Source organism: Phaseolus vulgaris, chromosome 2 (genome assembly GCF_000499845.2).
Source record: "Phaseolus vulgaris cultivar G19833 chromosome 2, P. vulgaris v2.0, whole genome shotgun sequence".
In the NCBI taxonomy this organism is placed as follows: Eukaryota; Viridiplantae; Streptophyta; class Magnoliopsida; order Fabales; family Fabaceae; genus Phaseolus; species Phaseolus vulgaris.
In genome coordinates, this window is record NC_023758.2 from 3,963,221 (window position 1) to 3,988,340 (window position 25,120).

A 25,120-nucleotide genomic window follows, 5' to 3' on the forward strand; every position below is an offset into this window, starting at 1 on the left:
TAAATTTAGAAGCAGAATAATGATTCTTATTCTACATTTCTTGATAAAATTTTCATAAAATATATAAATAGATAAAAAAAATTAATAAAAAGAAATAAATTTTTTAATCCATATGTATAGACAAAAATTTATGATATTATACCCAAGTACCTAAAAACACACTTGAACCAAAATAAAATTAAAAGTAATTAAAACTAAAATTATCAAACGGTTGGATGTTAGTTTTCTTTTTTTTTCTAAGTAGTTATATAAAGTATTTATTGTATTTAAAAGCAAAATTGGCCCTTTAATTTTGTTTTGACAAAAAAAAATATTTAACATGATAATGAAAAGGAAAATACAATATTTGTTTCAAACAGTAAATTAATATTTTTCATTTTTTATGAATAAACGTTTTGAAAAAATAGAGACTCGCGTATGATTGAAAATGATGTTATAAGAAAAATAAATAAATAAATAGTGAGTATAAAGTACGTATAAAGTACGTGTAAACATATTGTATTGATGTGAAACTACGTATACAGTATCATATTTTGAGAGACATAAATTAAAGCATACAGAGAAAGAAGAAACTGAATAAGAAGTATTATATTATTTTAATTTAATAAAATAATTATTTCAATTAAACATGCATATATTTTATGCATAATATATTGTAAAGTCCAAATAATGATGATATTAATATTTGCAGTCAGAAAATAATAATATTAATATCAGTCTTAACAAGTTACGTCACGTTTGTTAGCTTAGTTCTTTTATATTTATAAAAATACACATTTTAATTAGTTTAAATTCTACATTGATAAAAAAAATAAGTGATTTTTCATTGTAATTGCGAAATCAAATATATTTTTTATACTCTAAATTATCTATGAAGACATAAAAACCTATAAATATATACACTTAAAAAAAACACTTTCTCTTCACTTTTCATTATTATTTTTAAATTTTTACTAATTTGAGTATTTGAAAATACTTTATAGATAAACATTCCATCAATATTGTGTATTGCAAATTAATATTATTTTTAGATAATTCAATTGAAAAGACTTTAATTTTTCTATTACTCAGTCAACTAAAAACTTTTAATTTATATTTAATTTTAAAAGAGAGTTCAAAATTACAAATGTATAACAATATATAAGGAAGATTATTCTCATAACATATTTTTTATATATTTTTTTTTATCTTTATTAATATATTTCATTTTATTATTTAATATTTGAAATTTGAAATTTGTGTATAAGAGACGTCATTTTATTATTCAACACTCTTGAATTGTCAATACTCATTGGATATCTTTTTTTCTCTATAAATTTTTCTTCACTTTCAAAAATATTTCAAAAATAATAATTCAATTTTTTTTAATTTAGTCTTTACTCCCAAAGGAAACAAAAGAAAACAAAAATATAAAATATAAAGAAACGAGAAGAGATTAAAAAATTAATATAAATTAGGGTCACAAATACCTTGAATTGATATAAATTTCAAACTCAACATAATTTAATTTGAGAACACACTTTTTTATTTATCTTTTGTGGTTCTTTTGAGTGGTGGAGCAATTTTTTAAATAATATAAGAGAACACACTTTTTTTCTCTTTCTTTTCTTCTATTTTTTTATGTTCCGTAAAGATCCAAAACACTAATTTTTCAACTTTGAATTAGGAGAACACGATTCCTTTTTTATTTCCTTTACGTACTTTTATGCTTAGTCAATTTACAAAATATTTATATTATAATAATACTTTAAGAACAATGCAATGCTTACTTTAAGAACAGATACTTGATTAAAAAATATTATAAGATAGAGTTAGACCGTAATAAAAGAATTAACAGCAGTAAAACAAATTTGTTACACTTTTAACTTTGAATCTTTATGATTTTACTTATAATTATTAGAATTTTATTTAAAATAATAAATAATGTTTTAACATCAGACATACGAATCATGTCTCATAGTGAAAACATAGTCTTTAAATAGTTTTATATATAAAAGCCATTCTTTGGAGAGATTATTATAATATTGGACCATAATCAAGTTTTTTTCTTTATCTTTTTCTCATACTTGCATTTTCTTATAATTTTAAATAAAAAAAAATGTGTAAAACATAATTTTTAGAATAAAAAATTAAATGATTTAATTATATGGTATCTCATAAGATGAAAAAAAATTATAAATAATTTAATTTCTTGCTTATTAGTTTAGTATTCCAAATTTTCAACTTTTAATTTTCATAATTTAGTAAATATGTTATTTTAAATAAAATTAAGTAGAAAAAGAGTTCCACTTTATAAAAAAAAAATACATTGATTATTTAATAAGAGCTATTTTATTAAAAGACACACGTGTGTTTATTTTAAAAATAAAAAATGTGAACATTAATCAATGTAAATCTAGAGAAAAAATAATATAATTTAGTGAACAACATAGAAGAACACTGTAAATTGGTGATGCCATTGACTTAGAAAAGAAGGGGTGAAGAGAATGAAGTGCAAAGTCAATAGATATTGAAGATAAGAAAGGGTGATTTTTTAATTGTGAAATTAGGTATCAACAAATTTAACCATTCCTTTTTTCCAACGGCTCTAATTCATGTCAATTAAAAAATAATATTTTTTTTTAGAAATTAGAGACATTTTTCAAAGCCTAGATACAAAAAAAGTTTAGAATAAATGAAGAAGAAGTATTATAAAACGAATAAAAGGAAGTATTTTTTATTTTTTTTTATTCATTTTAAAGTTTATTTGTGTTATTGTCTGCTTTGGAGATCCATGATTTTGATTTTAAAAAATATTTCAATGGATTGAAGAAAAAAAAAATTATCTTTAACTTCCACTATATTGACAATATGTATATCAGTTAGTTTTATGGAATGACTCACAGACATTTCATATAAAGAAAAAGTCAAATATTATTCCTAATCTAAAATTTTAAGATAATAAATATATATATAAAAAAAATTCTTATGTATTATTCTTCATATTTATTCTTATTCAACCTATTTTTATTCAACCTAAAATCAAATTCATACTTGAACTCCTAATACTAATTACAAAATGTATTATTTATAGGTTTGGAAGAACAAAATCTCTAAAAGATAACATGTTTTTTTTCTAAATAATATATTATACCCAGTATATATGTGTAACGAATATTCTGATTTTGAATAAAAAAATTTAAATATTATAAATTTTGTTGTGATATTAAATTAGCATTTTTCTTTAAAAGAGAGCAAAACTTGGTGGTATAAAAGTTTATTCACTAGAAAAAAACAATAGATCATACAAATCTCAATGAATTATTTTATTATTAAATTTTTATGAATTTTGTGCGTATGTATAAATATCACTCTCATAAAACATTCTCATTCAAATACGCAAAATACTTTTTAATTTTTATTCAAACTTTTGTCAATTCCAAAATAATATCAACAAAATTTTTTCCAATTTCAAACCTATGCTAAAGTAACTATTTTATGATATTGTTTTAGGTTATTGCTATTATTATACATTATTGTTTAATAAAACAAAACAAAAATTACTTATTTTTATTTTGACTCTTATATGTGGTGATTTAATCACCTATTAGATTTTTTTTTAAATAATTTTTTTTATTGATCAAAATCTCATAAGTCAATAGAAAATCGTAAAAAAAAATAAAAAAATATTTAGTCTTTTTTAAAACAAAAGAATTAAAAAAAAATGTGTTTACTCTGTGATCCAAAAGTCGACTTATTAAACTTTTAAATATTATTATTTTATCATATAGTCAAATTTTAGCAACACAATCTAAATTCATTTATAAATGATGAGTTCAAGATGCATTTAATAGAAATTCTATGAAAAATGACAAATAAGAATGAAAGAATTTAAATGAGTGGATAACCCCCATTATTAAAAAAAATTATGAAAAATGGTGTTTAAAATTTTGGTAAAGAAAGAAGAAAAATGCTTTGGGCATTATTGTAATTTTGTGAGAATTCAATAGTTAAGGTTAATTTTGTAATTTTATTATAAGTTGGTAGTTTTAATAGCTCTTAGGTTAGGGTGACTTAATTAATTAAGATATATTAATAGGGCCAAACCTTGTTAAAAAAGTTACATAAATTGAAATTTTTACTATCTTTTTATATTATAGTTTTTTAAGTGGTGACAAAGCACACATGCTATGGTATTAATGCATAACTCTAGTTCAACACATCCACGTCAGTGCGTACGTGAGGAAGATAAAGAAATTGAAATTGAAGTTAGAGGTTGAGGTTCACCCTACAACCCTACCTTTCATACTCTTTTAATTATACCATTTTAAGTTTGATTGGAAGTATACTTTCTTATTTGTTTTCAAGATGATTATTTGTTGTTTATGAATTTTTGTGATTGAGGTATGTTTTGTGGTGTTTTTAGTAGGGGTGACAATGCGGGCTGACCTGTCCTGCATAGACCCGTCCTGCATTTGGCCTACCCCGCATAGAATTTGCAGGCTGATTTTTCTAGCCCGTCCCGCATAAGGGTTGACCCGCATAAGAAATATTTATTAAAAAATTAAATTTTTAAATAATTTTTTTGATTTTTAGATGCATTAGGTAAATGGTCTCATAATATTATTTTCATGAAACATGCGTTGTAAGATGTTATTAAGAATTTCAAAATGTAAAATATTAGGCTACATGAAGAAAATATGGGGTGTAGAAAAAAAAATTATACATTTTAAAGTTATGCGGGTTATGCGGGCCAACTCGCCCCGTCCTGCACGGGTTGCGAGTTATGCGGAAAGGACCTAAACGGGTCAGCGGTTGAAATAAGCAACACGCTCCGCGTTTTTTTTCAGCGAGCCAGCCCGCACGGCCTGCCCCACTTTGCCACTCCTTTTTAGTTATGTAGGTTGTGTTTCTGTTAGTTTTTTTTTTGGAAGTCACAAAACTCAGAAAAAATCTAGCGATGTGCAAAAATGGAGTACAAAACTAAAAAAATAAATTATCTTTATACTGATAACGTCTAATACAACGAATCTTTCCCATATCTTATTATATACATTCAAATGATGGAACTGTTCTATCAAACGCGGTGACTGAAGAAGAATCAAAGTGTTGCGACTCTAAGAGATGCATTGGGATATAGAGGTGCAACTAATGTTATTATTCATTTTGAATTTTTTTTAAGAAGGTTAAAATTGATTTTTCACAATTAGAATGGATGTGAGGTAGAGAACGAAAAGAGAATTTGTCTCTTCTTTTGTCTCACCATATTATATCAATGCATTCAAGGCCCAGCAAGACCCACGTGTTGTTATGCCAATGGGCTTAAATATAATCCCATTCACTTTTTGAGTTTTGCTTCCTGCACCCCAATGTTTACTACCAGCATATCAATGCATTGTCGATGAAGGTGTGGACGGAGACAAGAACGGAAACTGTTGAAATGGTGATGAAGGGTGTGGGAGTTTGAAATGAAAATGAGTAGCAATGGAGAAGAGTAACAGTAATGAGGTAGTGTGAGTGTGAGAGGGAGGTGCAAAAAAAAGTGTTAATGCAGTGTTCTTGTTTACTTTAGAATATATAGTCTCACATTGTTTAGGAATCTAGATCAAAGATAATTTAAATGCACCTTCCTCTCTTAATCCACTAAGGTGTCTTTCAAGAACAAAACCGTGACGGAACTTACCTCAAATACAGTAATTGACACTAACGATGTTATCACTCAGATTTGAAAAGTACTTTCAAATCGTTCAATCTATAACATGTTTAATTGAATTGAAAAATATGGTGGTAGATTTTTCTTGTATCAGCATCAGGTAATAATAGAGTAGAGAAGTACCAAATTTAAAGTTTTTTTCACCCTCCCAAACCCACAAAAATGAGCCATTGCACCTCACAGGGATGCGTTAATTCTTCAACAAAACCAGCTACCTCATTCACTATCCATTAAATGGGGAGGAAATAGCGTTTTTGTATTGAAATGCAATGCAACCACTAGAAGAGGTTGTTCATGAGAGAGTACACAAAACTGAGGAGATAGAGTGAAAAGAAAATACAAGAAAACTTAGTCTCTATGGTGTTCTTTAACAACATTGTACTGAAATGGTTCTCAGTTATCTGCAACAATATAATTACAGAATTCAGGTGTTGGCCTTGTTTAAATCTCACCATGTGGGGATTGAGAGCTAGTTGTAGAGAAATTTGATGATGACATAGGAATGGATATTGAGAGTTGAGTGGTGGAGAAATTTGTGTGATTGGATCTCTCATCTTGCAGACTACACCATGATTCCCTGCTTTTAGGCCATTCATCAAAGAAAGGTTGAAGGGACTGACCCTCTTGCTTCATAGTTTCTCCTGAGCCATATTCACTACATAAGAAAGAAGGTTGCTGCTGATAATCTCCCTGCAACATGGAATTATTACTTGATCTCAAGAATGAGGCTACTCCCATTGGCATCAAAGAGGCATCCACCTTGTTGTTGCTTCCAAAAGTTTTGGATGACAAACTATGTTCACCACCATCACCTTTTGATCCTTGAAAATACCTGTTTGTTTCAAATAAGATCATATCATCAGTTATCAAGATTGGTCCCCACTAGAATAAGGAGGGATTCCCAACACAATGTGCCTAATTGACCACTTTGAATGGTGGAAAGTCCCTATCATAATCACATTGATGATAATGGCAACACCATAACAATAACAAAACCATGGAAAGATAAGAGCAACACATTAGACAAGGTCACCAATGCAGAGCCATCTATAAAGTTAGCATAACTCAGTGAAACTGAAGCCATTCAGACCTCATTATTTTGAACAGATTTATATCAGACAAATAAGTAATGAAAATGGAATGAGAGCACATTCAAATGATCTGACATATTCGTGCCTTAGTTTGATATATTCACATGCATAGCCAGTAAAAATTTAGATGATAAATATATTAACTATGAGAAAGACTAAAAGAATCAAAACCAGTAAAAGGATTTGAAAATAAAATAAAATAAAATGTTACATTAATGTTATAGGTAATTTTTACTTATTACTACTAAGCAAATTAACTAACTTCCTTAATTTTGTTGTATTAGTTAGTTCTATCTCATAAAAAGAACCAGAGAAAGAATAAGCAAAATATGTATTCCGAAAAAATCCAATACCAGATTTTCTTGTCAAAGGTTGTGCATCCAATACTTTAGAGGAGACATATTCTGTCTTTATCTTTTATTAAAAAATATAATATAAATGTGCCATTATTTGATTTTGAGATTTTAGAGACAACAATCACATGAAGCAGAATCAAAAGTGATTGCAAATGAATAAAGGAAAACGTAACATTTCCTTTCTTTACCAAAAAAAATGGTAGGACAATAAATCAGTGCACCTACCTTTCCCACTATCCCCACATGACAGATATTGCAGAAAGACAATATACTAGGCAACTAGCATCCTAGGATGTTTCACAGTGCAATTCATAATACAGGAATAAATCAATGGAAGGAAAAAAAGGCAATTAAAGACCATCTTCCTCCCACATAATTGAGTCAACAAACCCATTAAGAACTTTGTGGGTAAATTCAATTCATGAGGCTTTCCACATTCAATCTACTCCAACCTTAGAGCATCACACAGACAAGAAAATAAACCAAAACATAAATTGTACCAGAACACCTTAAATACGTTAGGATCTAGGGAAAGAACTATAACTCCTGTCTTCAACATGACAACAATTTTTGACAGAAAAATTCAGGTAGTTAACAATTTTTTCTGCCCTTTGACAAAATTTTCAGAACAAGAATTTATAAGATTCTTCTGCAGTAATAACATTCTAACAACAAAATCAAGCGACTACAGACATCTGCAACAAAATAACCAAAGACAAACACAGCCCCACCATTCTCATAAATTGCTACAGAATTCGAAAGCTGCACAAAGACATCATGGCCCAGAATAGTGATTAGAATGAAATAACCAGGAAAAAGCTGCCATTCTGACATCCAATGCTTACCTGGAATTATCAAGGTAAACAATAATTTCTTACTGGAAATGAAGTGAGCCCAAATTACAAAAACTAAGCATATCATGATCTATACAACAGAAATTCATTTGCATGGAATAGAAATCAAAGATCTGCATCAAATACAACAATAGGCACAAGTATAGGTTCTTTCTTAAAATATGCCAAGCAAAATGATTCTAGTGATAAGTAATTTTCCTTTCTCCAAGCAAAGAAACAGTGTGAAATATAATAAAGATGTCCATACCTGTATTCTTTACTTGGGATCCCATAGGGAATGGATTCCAGATCATAGTGGGTTTGGTCTGTTCCAGAGCCAGTGCCTTGGGGATTACCATATGTATTTGTGGTAGTAAGGTTCTGGAAATCTCCAGTTGCATTGCTGCTGCTGCTGCCAGCATTTACTGTCAATGATGTCACAGTGGATGATGATGACTGTGTCATAGTTTGTGATTCCACAGGCTTTCTTGAACGATTGCGGCCACGGTGCATGTGTCGCTCACAGTACTTGGAGTCTGGGTAGGCTTCCTTGGAGCACCTCCACTTTTTGCCATCAGTCCTCCTGCATCTTCCTGGCTCTGGGTCCACCTTCTTTCCATAGAAGGAACAATAACTCACTGAAAATTTACATGCACAGTTAGTTTCCCACCTCTACTTTATCACCTGTATCTAGAAAAGCCCCAAGTCACAGACAAGACATCAAAATGTGAAGTACATACATATCCATTGCATAGGTAAAAAAAACTACAGAACTGCATAGTTCACTGAGTGTATCAGACTGTAGCATCTAGTTAGTTATAAAGAATGGGAGACCAAATAAGCAATCAACAATCACAAATCTCAGTTTATCTCAACAATTTCCTATATGAAATCCTCATGAAAGAGGAGAAATATAATGCAAAGTGCACAGGTATGTTTAATTGCAACCACATTACCAAATATGGTATGGTGAGTTGTCATCCTACCATATAACAGAGTTGAGGTACCCCTACCCTACCCAAATTCAGTGCAGGTGTTTTAGTACAAAGGGGGTCAATATGCAAATGCAATGTCTGAGATACTACATAAAATGACACCATAGACTCAGACATTGTGTAGAGTCTACATCTACAACAAAGGAAAAAGAAAGGATTAATGCAAGAAATGAATGTGCAATGGGTGAGTTTGAAATATATGAATAGGTAGACTCACTGGCAGAGGAGGGATGGTGCAAGAAGGTTTGGGAAATGGAATGGAAGCTGTTCTGAATGGGAATGACGAGATCAGGAGGCACAGGAAGACCCGCCACCATGTATTTGTAAATCAAAGCTTGATGTTCCAGTTCCTGCCACTGAGACACTGTGAAGGGCCACTTACTCATCTCTCCTCCCCCACTCTTATTCATCCTCCACTCTACTCTTCTCTTCTCTCCTCTTCACTTCTCTTCTCTTCTCAAACAAACTCTAAATCATCTTCTCCTTTTATTATTCATTTCTCTCTTTTTTAGTTTAGTTTAGGTGAGTGAGTAGGTTTGGTTTCTTCTCCCTTTATTGCAACCCTCATCTACTCCTCTCTGTAATTATTATCATCACTCTTCACCTAATTACTTCTTTCCTCTTTTCCCCTTCCCTCTACTTTCTCACTTCAAATTTCACCCTCTAACAAATTGTATTCAGGGGTTAAGAGAAAAGGCATCAGAAAAAAAGAAAGGAAATTAGGTTACAAGTTCTTTTAAAACCAATGTACTTCAAATAAAGATTACATCATGCATGATTCAACCAATTGGGTTAGGAATTAACTGTAATCTAGTGTTTAAGATATGAAATCACCTTGTAAATTGATGTTGGTCAAATGGTGGAGGATCCAAGTGTCATGATGATGCTAATGATTACCATCATCTGCCCATACCCAACATAATTATTCTACCTTAACCAATGTACCCAAAAAAACAACAGTGAAGTAAAATCCATAGTTCTTTACACTTACTTGTAAAAAATAAAGATAAAGCAGTATGCATAAAATGTTACAAACAAGATGTGTAGGAGTTGTTTTCTCGGTGAAAAGTGAAAACATTACTTTGAGAAAAAGGAGACAGTGAGAGAGTATGGTATAGAGAGAAAACACAATTTTGGGGAACAAGGAAAGTTAAGAGAAATGGTACATAGGTGCTTATATTCTTTGACAACAAATTATTTTCAAACCTTATAATGTTACTTTCTAGCTGACAGTCTTTGTCTTCCATGTTGTGTTTGTATATTTTTTTACCTTGGTTTCTTTCACAAGACCATTTGTTTTGTTCATATGTTTTACTCCTGTACCCTGAAAATCAAATAATGTTTCACCTTAAGGGAAAGATACCCTTAAAGTAAAAATACTATCTTTATTAGGTTTTGCATTGAGGGACACTATTATTATTATTCCATTGAATGATTCATATCATATCAGTTGAAGAGATTACACAGTGTAAAACTAAGAAGTAAAGCATGAATTTAAGAGAATAGATATTTTGAATTTGAAATTTTTGATATGAATTGAAAGAGTTGATGATGATAATGTGGGAAAGAATCAATGTTAATTGATTGGATCGGTAAGAAAAGGGCGTGTTATATCACATGCATGTGTTCTCCTTACCCACCTCGTGTTGTCACCTCTTTAGCTGACAGCAACCACACGTGATGGGGGCGAGAGAGGGCCGGGCCCATGGGCCCAATGCAGAAGTGAAATTGAAATTTGGAATGGCCACCGCTGGAGGAAACCACCTTTTGGTTGCTGGAATGCGGGTAACATTCGATGTGGGACCTCACCTTCACCAAGATGTGGTCCAAATATAAGCAATGCAAATGCACCATATTCTAGTTTTGGGGTTCTGTATCAACACCCTATGCCTATGTACCATGTACCACCCTCTAACTCTAGGGTCTCCCTTATTATCATTATATTATTATTTTATGTAAATTCAGATTTATTTATATGGATACTACTATTGTACAGTGATCGGAAGGTCGATTGTCGATTGTACAGTGATCGAAAAGTCAAGTGATTGGTTAATTCAAACGATCAGGTGATTTATAAATCTTCTCATGTGTTTATTTATATGGATAACACTAATTTCTACAAGTGTGTATCGGAAGATTGAGTAATCGGTTAACTCAAACGATCAGGTGGTCTATTAGCAAAAGACAACAATCACGTCAAATTATAAGTTAAAAATATTAATTTTAATTGAGTTTTAACCTTAATTAAAAGTTACAAAACATAGTTAATTATCATTGGACTTACACTAATTATCTTGAATAAGATCCAATAGAAAAATATAAATAAAAGGAGACTGATGAAAGATAATAATTTTTTACTCTAAACTGAACTAATTGAACATATCTTATGTGATTTTAGTGTCGGAGTATCATTGCAAGGGTCTCACTCTCTTAGATCTCAAAGGAAGACAACCATAACGAAAGAGAAGGCAATAACAACTCAATAAAAAATATTAATTCTCTCATAAGTTGTAAGAACCCTGCATTACCTCTTCACTGCTTGATTGAACTCTCTCATTCCACTTCTCAGTTTTAAATTGCTTTTATAGGATGATTTATGGATTGTAATAATATTAAGAAACAATAATTATATATGATTGAATGTTTTAAACTATGTATACATTGAATTAGGTAAAGTGTTATTCCACTTATTCCACACCTTTATAATATTATAATATGTAAAGAAGTTATGATTTACTTTACTGAGAGAATAACTTTTTTTTGCTTCCTCATGAGATTTTCTTTGTACTGATTTTTAAGTGAACTAGATTCATTTGGCATAGTGATGTTAATGTATGATATGATGTGGACCTTTTCTCACTATTAAATTTAGATGAATCATTTCCCAGATTATTATACTCAGTTATTGCCAATTTACTTCCAGTGGATGAAATTTAAACTTGCATCCTACTTCTATTTGAAATAATAAAATTGCATTTAAATAAAAAATAATACATTCTGATTTTTTAAAAATTTTAAGTATGTTTTTGGATTTTGTTTTCTGGTACTTTTTACATTATGTAATTGCTTTTTCAGAGAGATTTTAGTTTTGAATTCTATTTCAGAATTTCATTTCTAAAATAGAATAATCAATTATGGATTTTTTTTTTCAGAATATGTATTTTTAATTTTAGATTTTCAATTATAGAATGAAGGGCAATTTTGGAAATTTAAAAGAATATTGGGTCAGGTTAAAAAAATTCAGGTGTAGTAAGAATTTGAGTCAGTTATTTTGGGCTTTCTTGGCAGGCTGTACAAGCCCAACAATGGGAACATTGAAAAGTAATCAACATGTCAAAAAAATGTTTGAACTCTAATTTATTTAATCACTTTTCAAAACATATATTTTATTAAAAAATTGGTCCAAACATTTACTTAATATTTTACTACTTAGTAATCCATATATATATATATTATGAACAAATTGTATCATTTATACATTTTATTATGATAATGCGTGAATCAATATAATATTATGTAAAAGTTTAGATCGTGTGAATGATTTTAATTCAATTTTGGTAAGATAGGTATTAATTTAGAAATATATTATAAGGTTAATTTTAAGTGAATAAAAATAACTTCTCACCCTTCTTTCCTTTCATCTCATGTTAGAGATTACACACCCATCTCATGATAATTTTTTTTATAATTTATAACCTTATTTTATAAATTGATTTTATAAGATTGATTTAAACTTAAATCTTGGAAGTCATTTTAAAAAAAATTTAAATTTTTTTTTCCAAAATAATGGGATGCAAGGAGAAATTGTTGAGGTAAGGAAGAAACACCCTTATATTGGTATGTGTGTGGGCCTTCCAGTTAGAGGCTCAGAGGATCTTTCCTTGGACCTCTAACAACTTTCTTCTTGCACTCCTTATTTTTTAAGAAAACTGTTTTACCCTTTTTAAAAATGAATTCTGGATTGTTATTTTCAAAATATTTCCAGAATATATTTTCCGAAGCACATTTTACTAATTTCAGATTTATCAATCTGAAAATCAAAAATGTATTTCAAAAAAGATATTATGGAATGGTTTTTTTCTCTTCCAGATTTCCTATTATAGAAACATTTTTTCTTATGAAATCCTTGTCCTGGAAACACTTTTTGCTTATGGAACCTCAATTTTGGAATCACTGTGAAAGGATAATTTCAGTATTTTAAAAAATATAGGAGTCTAGGAAGAAAACAAAAATGTAGGGGTGCAGGAAGAAACTCCCTAAATTGGATGGGAAAATTCGACAAATTCTCTTTCATCTTCGTACTTTTTTAATTTCAACAATATCATTTTGAATATGACGGAAAATATAGTGTTTTCTTCTTTATTTTGGTTGCTTGTGGTAGTTGGTTACATAACTTTTTTTAGTTTTTTTTTTTATAAAAATGCATGTTAGGTATCATTATGCAACTTGATATCTCAGTTATACTGACATGTAACAACAAGTCATCTGCGATCACATAAAAAAATATTACTAAAAAAAGGAAAAAAAAAACAAAAATAGCAGCAAAATTTAGTTTTCTATTTATAATTTAACTAAAAATTAATTTTTTAATTCTCCATATCACATCTTTCCATGCAATTTCAATATGGTGGAATCCACTATATTACAGAAGATTGATTCACAGAAAAAGAGAAAAGTGAGGTGAGAATTGAGGAAGAAAAGGGGTAAGAAAGAGTAAAAGTATGGGTTGGGCCAGTTGATTGAAGAAAGCGTGTGATCGAATCCAATCTCCTTGAGAATGGTATGCTATTTATATTGCTCCACCACTGTCGGTTTGCATGTGCGTCATTGCTCAATTCTCGCTCTCAATCTTCCTTCATATCCGTTTTCTAAATCAATTTTTCTCCATTCAAGTCCAACCCTCAGTGCTGCTATCTCAATTCGGTATCTTTCTCCTTCTTCTCCTTTTTTTTTTGTTTACATTTGATCTCTTCACCATGCATTTTTGTTAACTTTGCATTATGCTGCATTACAGCATTTGGGTGATGTTGGGAATGAAAAAGATTGGATTTTTGTTCTTGTTTTGTTGTTGTTCTTGTCTAGAGGCAAATGGGTGGTGTGATTTGTTGTTCACGTTCATGTTTGATTTGTTGGGTGACAGGCATATTGAGAAATGAGTTTGAGTAATGGTAATGGTAAGAATGAAGCACCATTGGCTGAAACTGTGAAGAATGAGAACAAGGCCTTCAAGATCTTTGTTGGATATGACCCGAGTGAAGATCTTGCGTTTGAGGTGTGTCGGCACTCCATCTTGAAAAGGTCTTCAATTCCTGTTGAGATCATACCGATTAAGCAGTCAGATCTGAGAAAGAAGGGTTTGTATTGGCGTGAGAGGGGTCAGTTTGAGAGCACTGAGTTCTCCTTTTCTAGATTCTTGACACCTTGCCTTGCCAATTATCAAGGCTGGGCCATGTTTGTGGATTGTGATTTTCTCTACTTGGCTGATATCAAGGAACTCAGAGATTTGATTGAGGAGAAGTATGCTATCATGTGTGTTCAGCATGATTATGCTCCAAAGGAGACTACTAAGATGGATGGGGCAGTGCAAACTGTGTATCCAAGAAAGAATTGGTCTTCAATGGTTCTCTATAACTGTGGTCATCCAAAGAACAGAGTTCTCACTCCTGACACTGTCAACACACAGACAGGTGCTTTTCTTCACAGGTTTCAATGGCTGGAGGATGATGAAATTGGATCCATTCCCTTTGTTTGGAACTTTCTCGAGGGACATAACAAGACTGTTGAAAAGGATCCCCTTACTTTGCCCAAGGCCATTCATTATACTCGTGGAGGGCCATGGTTTGAAGCTTGGAAAAACTGTGAATTTGCTGATCTCTGGGTCAATGAGAAGGAAGATTACCAGAAGCAACTCAAGAAAGAATCTGCCAATTAGATTCAATCAGTTATTTACTGATAATCAATTATAGTAATGTATTATTATTCTTTTATGTCAAATTGGATGTGAAAAATCGGGATCTGGTGATTCATGTTATATGAGAGCAGGAGTGTAATCAGTGCTGGTCTATAACTAGAGTTTAGTGGTATTCTTAACATTATTACATTATTATATTTATAGACATTTCAGAGAAGAAAATGCTGTTGATGATGTAATTCATTTTTTATTTGTTTAATGATCTCTCTAGGACTTTAAGGGAGAGGTACACACACTACTCTGTATTCAATATTTTAATGGAGCTTTCGTAGAGATTATATGCTGTGCACTCTTGATTTTTTATCTTTTAAGGTGAGTTCCAATATAGATCTCAGTTTCTGCTTGTGGACTGTAAAACTCTTTCTCAATCTCTAGAGACTGTGATTTTATTGCATGTATTGATGTAAAAAGTGTAGTATTATAACTTCATTAGAAAATACCATTATTCCTTAAAAATATACTGCATGACTTGCTTGGCTGGGATCAAGTGTTTGTTTCTTTTTATTAAGAAGTTCACTTTTAAGCTTAACTCCGGTTTATAACACTTATATATGAAATGTTTTAATCGAATGATTTCTAATGGATGTGAGATTCAAACAGTTTTGATTAACTTGAGAGAATAGAGCAGAAGAGGATTGACTTAGATGAAGTTGTTATATTCATACATCAAACAGTTTTGATTAACTTGAGAGAATAGAGCAAAAGAAGATTGACTTAGATGAAGTTCTTATATTCATTAAGAGTTCGTGCTCATTTCCTCAACCTGATTGGTATTACCATTGTCATATCCAAATCTTACAATAAAAATATCTATTTTATCTTTAATTTTCTAAGTGCAAATCTAAAACTGAGATGTGTCTTTCGGATATGTCCATCCTCAGTCTTATTTGACCACACATAAATGTTTCTCAGAATGCTGAGATTTGAAAACTTTTTTTTTTTCATTTCAGATGAGAAATTCCAGAAAATAGTCTTATTTGACCACACATAAATGTTTCTCGAATGCCATTTAAAAACTTTTTTTTTTCATTCCGGATGCGAAAATCCAGAATTTGGGATTTTTGAAAAAAATAACAATTGATCACCTTTAAAAATATAGTATTTCACCTGATCAGAAATAATAATAATTATTAATAATAGTAAAAAAAACAGAATTAAGATGATGATTAAACTCAATTTATTGAATTCTAGTTGGATTGATTGTGTCAATCAAATTCATTCATCAATCTATGTTGGTCGACCATTACTTTATACCTTGATCAATTATTTAGGAATAAAATTCACTTATTTTAATGAAAATAATTCTATAACTTGCATATATTTTTAGTTTCCATCAGTTCTCTTTTAACTTTTTTTTGTTAAACAATTAGTTACCATTATTAATTACTTAACAAGACATGGATACAAGGATACGAAGATACATATAATCTCTAAAATATAAGACACAAATATATATATTATATCATTATTAATTATATCTCTAAAATGTAGGACACGAAGACACGAATCTATATATTATATAATTATTAATTATATTTCTAAAATGTAGGACACGAAGACACGAATCTATATATTATATAATTATTAATTATCTAAATTGACAATAAAGATTCGTGTACATAACTATAGAGTTGTCAGAAATGTAACAAATAATTTTTGAATTGGACACTTGTCTGACACGGACACACCATGTAAAAGACGTGTCCGAGCCTCATACAACAGCAGTTTCGAAGTGTCCGCCACTCTGCCACAATGATCTTTCACTTGAACATGAAATAATTATATAATTACTGAATGATTAAGTTAGTTAAATAAAAAAGGAAAGTAGAATTCACCTTAATTATCTCAACCTACGCATGCGTCCAAAACTATAGACAGATGTGTACTGGTGTTAGTGCATTACAAAACTGATATCTAAATAAAAACAGTCCAAGGAGTTTGGTTTCCCAACACAACATCCACCAGGATAATGAAATCTTGTGTAACTTTCATTGCATAATAAGATGAAGCAATGCTTTGTATATGAATGTTGGTATCACATTCACAAAATCATAATGATGGGTTGCCACCATCATCAATTTTAAGCTTCCTTTAATATACAATCAATTGGATGACAAATAGTGTGAGAGAATGAACTCGTGTACGTTAACAAATATATTAACACTTTATATATTAAATGCCTAGAGACCTAACATAATTTTCTTTTTAATTTTTTCTGTTAGATCTTCTTCAGATGGAATCTCAGCACCAGCTTCTGAGGTGTTGAACCACCATTCCATGATTTCTTCCTGCTCAACAAAATAGTAGTTAGATAACCATTCCCATGATGATGCTTTTGTAAATCACTGAACCAAATCAGCTACACTTCTATAATAATAACCCACTTGTGGAAACATCAGAAAGATAAATCATTAGAATTTGATTCACCCAAGTGAGATGGGGAGTTTTCTCAAGTTTGTTTAAAAAAACTTGTAATCTTATTTGATAATGAACATTTACTAAGATGTTCCAATGCTATAGGCAAGAAGTATTGAATCATGTTACTTGTGTTCTTCATCTATTTTTATTTTATGACATATTGTTAGTGGTGTTAATGTATTCTTTGCTTCAATCCTCAATGCTTAAAGGGGCTTGTTTCCCCCAACAATCTCATGTATCTCGTATAATTCATCATAGCTTGAATCTCACAGTAGTTTATGGAGTAAAAATGATGTGGGAACCAATAAAAACAAGCGGAAAAGCTAATAAATACTGATTATTACCTCAAGAAAATCATGATTGGATATATACTGACTTTCTACCATACACTTGATACTCCCCACTTTCACTGAAAAAGATTTTCTTGTATTCTGCTCTGAAGATTGTCTCCGGGATTGGGTCTCTATTGATAAACAAGAACAAGGATGAAGGACAAATAATAAAGAAACAAACACAACAATCTTGTAGGTGTGTAGCACAAGCACCGACACGAGCACGGATATGACACAGACACGGAGATACATATAATCTAAAAAATGTAGGACATGAGAACACAGATCTATATATTGTATAATTATGAATTATATAAATTGACAATAAAGAGTTATGTGCATAAGTATGTTTCAATTATTTTTATAGCAGAAAGATGTTTCTCACTGCTAGTTCAACAAAAATTATTCCTTATTTTTGTAATCATAATAAAAATTTATACAATAAATTTGAGTTTTTAGAAAATTAATGTATTTATCATTTTTAAAATTGGGTTAAAATCATGTTAGAATTATCAGAATCCAACTAATATTTTTTGAATTAGACAATTCACCGATACGTGTGTCCTACGAGTGTCGGTGTCACGGACACACCATTTAAGAGGCGTGTCTGAGCCTCGTAGTCTTGTAGTCAGAAAAAAACAACAGAAGTCATGTAACATAAGTCATGCTTGTTTTGCAAGCAAAGAATAAGGAGTGATTTTAATCATACCATTTATGCATGCCACAAAGTATCCAGTTCCCCCATTCCCTTCTTTCCACTTCGCAAGCCGCAGGCGCAAGAAAAAGCCATCAAGTTGTGAGATTGAGCCACGAGTATCTATCCATCTGATGTAAATGACAGTCTGTTAAGTAACCACAAAGATCCACTTATTTTATAAGTGACAAAAGTATACTGTATTATAGCTATCCAAAAATACACTCCCTTTGGTTTTATTTCTCCTTTTAATTTTCAGTTAACCCTTTACCTGCTAGAAATATTAGCAATATCTCCCCTTCCCAATCAACATCAAGAGGCAAAAGTGGAGTATTTGCAAATAATTATTTCGCAGGTAGCTTTTGATGCTATTTTTGTAAGCTCATTTCCTGTTATTTTCCCCTTGTTTTTTTTTCATTTTCAATATTGTTATTGTACTTAGTGACTGTGCTTGTCTTTTTATACACGATTCCTCTTTAACTCCTTTTATTTGTTGGCAAACTTTTCTTCTATTACACTTACATGTTTCTTTAGTTAGCTTCTTTACATTTTTGCAGATGTAAGACTAAAAGTGAATACATTTGAAGTGTTACATTGTAGTTTTTCACAAAGAGATCCTCTCAGGACATTGTGAAAATATTTCTATAAGTCCATTCTTTCACACAAAAAAGTAAAGGTGTTATAACTAAGTTCACTTACTTTTATGCATACATCAATTTTTTCTGGAGTTCCTATGACAATAGATGAGAATCGAGTTATGGATGACCTAATGATAAGACAGTTTCAACTCATGTTAAGTATCTGTTAGATCAAATTGTACAAAACAGAATGACTCTTTTCACAAGAAATAATGATGTGGGGAAAATAAAACTGTTTACACTTTTTGCCATAAAATGGATGTATATACTAATGATTTTATATATCTGACATCTACCCTTATACCGATGTCATAATGATTTAACCATGAATATTGGGATTAAGAATAATTAGTTCTCATCATATGAAATGACAAAGTGTAAGTGTTGTCTGATATTACTTACTTCAGGATTTCAGTGCGGGACAATCGAAGCTTTTTCACTGCATCAAATATTTTCTTTGGCAAATATGAAATCTGCTTTTCAGTCAATTTGGATGGAGTTGACAAAGGATTTTCTCTGAAAACATGTTCATTGCTCTCTGCCTTAAAGGTCATAATTTCATTTGCTTTCCGCTTCAAAGTAATAGCTTGACGTGCTGGTTGATCAGTTTCATTATTAACAGAACCACCAGATAAAACTCGGTCATCCTCATCAAGCCTCACACTCTCTTCATTGCTTGGGATGAAATGTTTTCCCCAATCATTAACCAAGGTATTAGCTTTCAGTTCAGGTTTCCTAACTGAGATTGAAGTGGGACAAGAAACTGCCCAGTGGTTGGGCTGAAAACATTTGATGCACAGACAAGGACATTCCTCTAATCCTCCATATGAATCTATATTCTTCTGGAGATCTTCCAGCTTGTTTTCTGCAATTGCTGAGCAATCAGAGAGCTGATGGCCCCTTGTTCCACAAAACAAGCACAACATATTAACCTGTGAGGCATTATCAGGTGTGTTTGCTGGTATGATATGTTTGATGGCACCAAATCTCCTTGCAAACATTGAAGACATTGGCTCTAAATTTCGGATTCCTGGAGAAGATGAAAGGGGTTTGAACTTGTACTTTGATTTAGGATCATTGTTTCCCTTCTCTTCCTTGAGATCAGTAGAGGCCTCTGTCTCATTGGTGGGTTGTTCTTTCAAGGGAGTAGTGAATTTTGGCGAAAAACGAGTTATCCAGAGACTTCCCAGATTATCTCTTATGTGACAGGTATTCTCTTCTTCCTTCTTGTCAGATATCACATTGGAATCAATGTTATTATTATTATCTGTGTTTTGTTTGGTTGAAGATGAATGTGGACCCACTTCTTCCTTGTCCCTACTAAGGCTAAAGATAGAATTATTTTTAGTCTCCAGTGGGTTACTTTTGCTGCTTTCTTGACAGTTAAAAAAATTTAGAGGTTTGATCTGAGGTTGTGACGACGGACCGGCTTCAAGTCTTCCACCAGTAGATACTTCAAACTTATTCGATTGCAAAGACAGTTTGGAAAGGCTATTGTTCTCTGCACAACAGGTTATAGGAGTAGCATTTATTCCTTGTTCCATGTTACCTGGCTCTAAATCTTCACTACTCTTTCCTTCTTGATGATAGGTTCTTGTTTCTACATTCTTCAAGCTTGAACAATATATGGACTGAAAAATGGATTTGAATCCTGTAATTTTTGGCTCAGAATCTTGATTGCATGTGATAAGTTTGTTGTCAGCCATAGTGTTTGAATCATTTTGAATTGATTGAGAGAGTCCTTTCACCATGTTTGAAATCCAATTCATGAATGAGCTATCCTGTTTAACATAGGATTTGGAACCCGAAGTTTCTTCAATTTGCTTCTTCACTCTTTTACTCCCGATTATCAACTGTTGTTGAAAGTTTCGTCTCTTCTTACCTGTTGGAAAAATGCCAGCACTGTTGCAGCTCTCAACACTTGAATGGCTGTCATTGTCCTCCTTTGACAATATCACATTTGCATGCCCATCTGATAAAGATTTTTCCTTGCCTTTGTTTATTGCCATATGAATTCTGCTATGACATGGAGAATGCATGGCTGGAAGAATCTTATCACATGGTAGCATCATTTCATTGTCCTGAAATTTGTTTTCAATCTTACTACTAACATTAACTCCACTTGTTCCAGCACAAGCAGCTTCAAATTTGACAGTTTGTAAATCATTTTCTGCACTGCTTTCCAGTTTTTCTAAAGGTCTCCTGCTGGAGGATGCTAAATTAGTTCCTGGAGCATCAGAGCCTTTGAGTTCCACCACAGGTTCAACCACAGTATGTAAATTACCAGTTACTACAGCCTTTTTTCCAAGACCAATATCTACACCTCCTTCAGAATGTCTCCCTGGAGAAAGATTTTGGTCCATGTTATGTTTGATTTCATCTGATTGAAGTAATAAATTATCCAATGGCCCTTTGTCAGCCTGGCCTGCAGAAAAATTGACAAATAATACATTTCAGAGGTATTCACAAAAGGGAAGAATTTTTGAAGTTTTCTTTAACAAAAACAAAAATTCCAATAAATCTCCTTGTTTAAACAGAAAAGACATGTTTCAAATTTCAGTGCCTGTGTATTCATAAAAACAGGCTGCAAAGCTACCAGGTATTCTTTTGTGTTATTCAGCTAAAAACCATTAACAAATATTAAACAAATTAGAATGTACAACAAACATGAGCACAAATAATCTAAAATGTCCAGATTCTTACCCTCACAGTACCTAAAAGGCACCAAAAAGATACCTTTTATTTTTACTATGAATTTTGTGCTTTAATAGTTAATATGTGGAAAATCAATGCAAATATTCACATATCTAACTGCTTTAATGTTTAAAACTTTCTTTGGTAAGTCTTGTGTGTTTTGGTGACTCTCTTTCATGCAGACATTGCTGCTGGTTATTATTTAATAATCTTTAGGAAGCCTAAGTTTACACTATCGGCTGGTTTGTAATGTTTTTGGTGTGTAAGCTAGGTAGTAGGTTCTATTTGGTTCATGTATAAGGGTTGTAACACCTTTTGACGTGTCCCATTTTATTCTTTGCTGATAAAATAAAAAGCTATTCCTTAGAGCGCGCTTCACCTTTAACTACCTTGATGACAAAACATACCTGAAATAACAGAAAATTTGTTTCCCTCTATCCCAGATATGTTATCAGTTCCAATATTGGGTTGACCCCCAACAGTCTTTTCACAATTGTTCATCAGATTCTCACTTTCATCATTCAGCATATTACGTGTTGTTGCTGTGGTGTTCACTATGTCTTCATGATAAGCAGATCCTGCCAGATGAGTTCTGTAGGATTGAGAAAATGATTCCAGGAAAAAAAGTGACCAGAAAGACACTAATTCTAAATCACAAGTCCCAGTTTTTTTTATATAAAGCTTTCATGTTCCGCATCACTAAGTCTCAGTTAAGTATTTAACTAATTAGGATAATAGATGTATTTCTTTGTCCCTCCCTCGGTAACGTTTATTCAAACCCAAAAATCTACTGTAAAGCCTCCTTTCCTTGCATCTATACACTTACCTATATCATCTTCTTCATAGGCTTTAAACTTGGCCTTGACACCTGAATCACCTGTGGCATGCCTAGTAGGAGCATCTGCTTCAGCAATATCACCCTTGGCACATACAACTGCTAAAGGTTTCGCAAAGTCATCATCTAAAGGCTTATCAGTGGTAGAACTACCACCAGTAAAATTTTGTGGCTGAGAAAGAACCATACAGCTCGTTCCAACATCCCGAAAAAGAGAAGTATTTTTATCAGCAAAACTTGAATCGGCACATCTAAGACTCAAACCTTTATCTGGTGACCAAACTATTTCAGATAGGGGGTCAGTGGCAGCAAATGTCATGTCCACCCTGGAGGCTGCATTTGCACCTGCACCTGAGTCATTATTCAATTTTTTCCAAACGCACTGGTTAGCATTATTGAAAAAGAGTTCAATATCAGTCTTTGGTTTTATTTTCTTGTTTTCGGCACTCATCTTCAGAAGCATAAACTCTTCACAAAAAGATCCTGAAATATTATTACAATTAAGAGTAACCTTCAGCGTAGCACTTCAAGTGAAAATTCTAAAAGCAGGCTAAAGATGTTGAGACAACTGATTACAAACACTAACCTACAGCACCAAATTACTTGACTGGATTATGGGTTGGTTACTCATTATTCTTTTTTGCTTTATTTTCTTTTATCTGCTTATTGTTTCGGCAAGTGACCATTTTGTATCTACACTAAAGAATGAGAATTAGTCCTAATTTTCCCAACACACCTTATCCCATACAAATTTAACTGTTTCAACCAGACATTATGCTAACATTCTTAATCCAAGTGTTTCACAAATGCAAAAAGTAATAACTTTTAGACCTTTAAGTGAATCTAATAATATCTGCAACAAGTCTAGGAGGAGAAGCTACCACACCATTAAGCATTATGAAATATGCAGAAAAAACATGAAAGTTGGAATGAGGTTAAAAGCAATTTCTTGCCACAGGTAATGTAAAGAATCAAACATACCAAAAGCTCAGGTTGCGAGGTACATGCTTATGAATGGTATTTTTATCTGGGGCACACTTCCTCATGACTCAGCTTACAAGCACCACATGGGGTTCAAGTATGGACAAAGAACAAGGGCACCACCACCATCACCTTGTGTTGAACTAGAATTTGCAAGGATTCAAGTCGATCATTTGGCTACATATATGCAAACACAAGACTATAACCATTTACACAAAAAGTATAATAGCAAGGAAATGACAAACTTCAAATATATCCTATAAAAAAGCAATAGATTCTAGGCTAGTGAAGTATACTAGATAGATATTAGGGTGTGGAATTTGGAAACATGAGTTGTGAAGCTACACTTCAAACTCCAAACTCAGTTCATAGAATAATGGAAGAGTTAATTTTGAAGCTTAAAGGAGAAGTGAAGGAGAGAAGGGTACCAGTTTTGATTGATCCAGTAAGCAAAGGAACAAAAGAGAAGAAAAAGAGAAGAGAGAGAGAAAGAGAATGGAGTTGGGGCGCAGGTGCAGAAGCACAAGTGCTGGTATAACAGTTACATGAAGCTCTCCACCTTCTTTCTGTTCTGTGAGGTTAAGAATATGCCACGTGGACACACTCTCTGCCACTGACCACCCAGTACGTTCGATCATTGCAATTTGCAGCGTTTCATCGTCACTGTTTTATATATATACTATCACTACAAGAGTTTTAATTCTAATTTTGTTTATAATACTCTACTAACTACTAATCTATATAGTAAAGACACTCACAAGATCCTAATATACCATAATCGAAAAAATATTTATAATTTTTAAAATGCGGGACACGAATATACGAAACTATATATTATTTAATTGTGAATCATATGAGTGATAATAAAGATTTTTCACATAAATGTGTTAGATTTTTTTAAAATAGAAAGATTTTTTTATGATTGGTTCAAAATATTTATTTTTTATTTTTATATTTATAATAAAAAAAATTATAATAAAATTGAGTTTTTAAAAAATTAATGTATTTTTTATTTTTAAAATTGTGTTAGAACCGTATTAGAATTGTCATAAATCCAACAAATATTTTTTGATTTGAACATTTTACCAATACCAATACATGTCCTATGAATGTCGGTGTCAAATATGTTTGTCTGACACAAACACATCATGTAAGATGAGTGTCTAAACTTTATAATAACTAAGATTTATTTAATTTTTATTAATTAAAGTAATTCACACATGTATTTATTAAAAGAAAACTAACATTTATTTTTTATTTTGTAAATTTAAAATGGTTAGTTATGTTTCTTTTAATAAACACTATTCTCTCAACCATGTTTTAAAATTCGGTCACAGACAACTTCTTCCCCAAACAACTTCTGAAGATTGGCCAACCTGCTTCCATCTCTCTGCTGATTTTAACTCAGTTCTTGCTGAGATTCCCACAATAATATAAACAATGACGATTCAGTTATTGTCATTTGAAGAAGTAGAGGGAAAAGTACAATTAATTCATTTATTGAAATAGAACTTAAAATTATTATATCATCAACCTTTTTCTTTTCAATTTCATGTACGGTAAATCATAAACAACTCTTGGCATATAGAC

At 31.5% G+C, this 25,120-nt stretch overlaps 3 protein-coding genes across 15 annotated transcripts; 1 reads left to right on the forward strand and 2 right to left on the reverse strand.

Moving 5' to 3' along the window:
* Positions 1-5,927: 5,927 nt before the first annotated feature.
* Positions 5,928-9,676, reverse strand: LOC137810345 (growth-regulating factor 4-like). The gene is made up of 3 exons (XM_068611558.1): positions 9,185-9,676; positions 8,241-8,610; positions 5,928-6,524 (listed from the first exon to the last, which is right to left on the reverse strand). The coding sequence occupies exons 1-3, from the start codon at positions 9,375-9,377 to the stop codon at positions 6,134-6,136; spliced, it is 954 nt and encodes a 317-aa protein (XP_068467659.1). The 5' UTR covers positions 9,378-9,676; the 3' UTR covers positions 5,928-6,133.
* A 3,968-nt stretch (positions 9,677-13,644) lies between these two features.
* LOC137810346 (protein CDI) lies at positions 13,645-15,216 on the forward strand. Its single transcript, XM_068611559.1, has 2 exons — positions 13,645-13,890; positions 14,108-15,216. Exon 2 carries the CDS (start codon positions 14,120-14,122, stop codon positions 14,897-14,899), a length of 780 nt encoding a protein of 259 aa, XP_068467660.1. The 5' UTR covers positions 13,645-13,890; positions 14,108-14,119; the 3' UTR covers positions 14,900-15,216.
* Positions 15,217-16,905: 1,689 nt separating this feature from the next.
* On the reverse strand, positions 16,906-24,178 carry LOC137810347 (uncharacterized). 13 transcript variants are annotated; one of them, XR_011080886.1, is made up of 9 exons: positions 23,959-24,178; positions 23,531-23,707; positions 22,739-23,032; positions 22,541-22,648; positions 22,122-22,292; positions 19,423-21,445; positions 18,398-18,530; positions 17,701-17,819; positions 16,906-17,226 (listed from the first exon to the last, which is right to left on the reverse strand). XR_011080886.1 is itself a non-coding variant. In XM_068611569.1 (9 exons), the coding sequence occupies exons 3-9, from the start codon at positions 22,866-22,868 to the stop codon at positions 17,119-17,121; spliced, it is 2,700 nt and encodes an 899-aa protein (XP_068467670.1). In that variant the 5' UTR covers positions 22,869-22,900; positions 23,531-23,707; positions 23,959-24,178; the 3' UTR covers positions 16,906-17,118. The 13 variants fall into 13 exon arrangements, 11 of the variants coding, with proteins under 11 accessions (XP_068467670.1, XP_068467669.1, XP_068467668.1 ...); XM_068611569.1 differs by having other exon boundaries at positions 18,398-18,513; positions 22,814-22,900; XM_068611568.1 differs by having other exon boundaries at positions 18,398-18,513; positions 22,541-22,651; positions 22,814-22,900.
* Between the last annotated feature and the right edge of the window lie 942 nt (positions 24,179-25,120).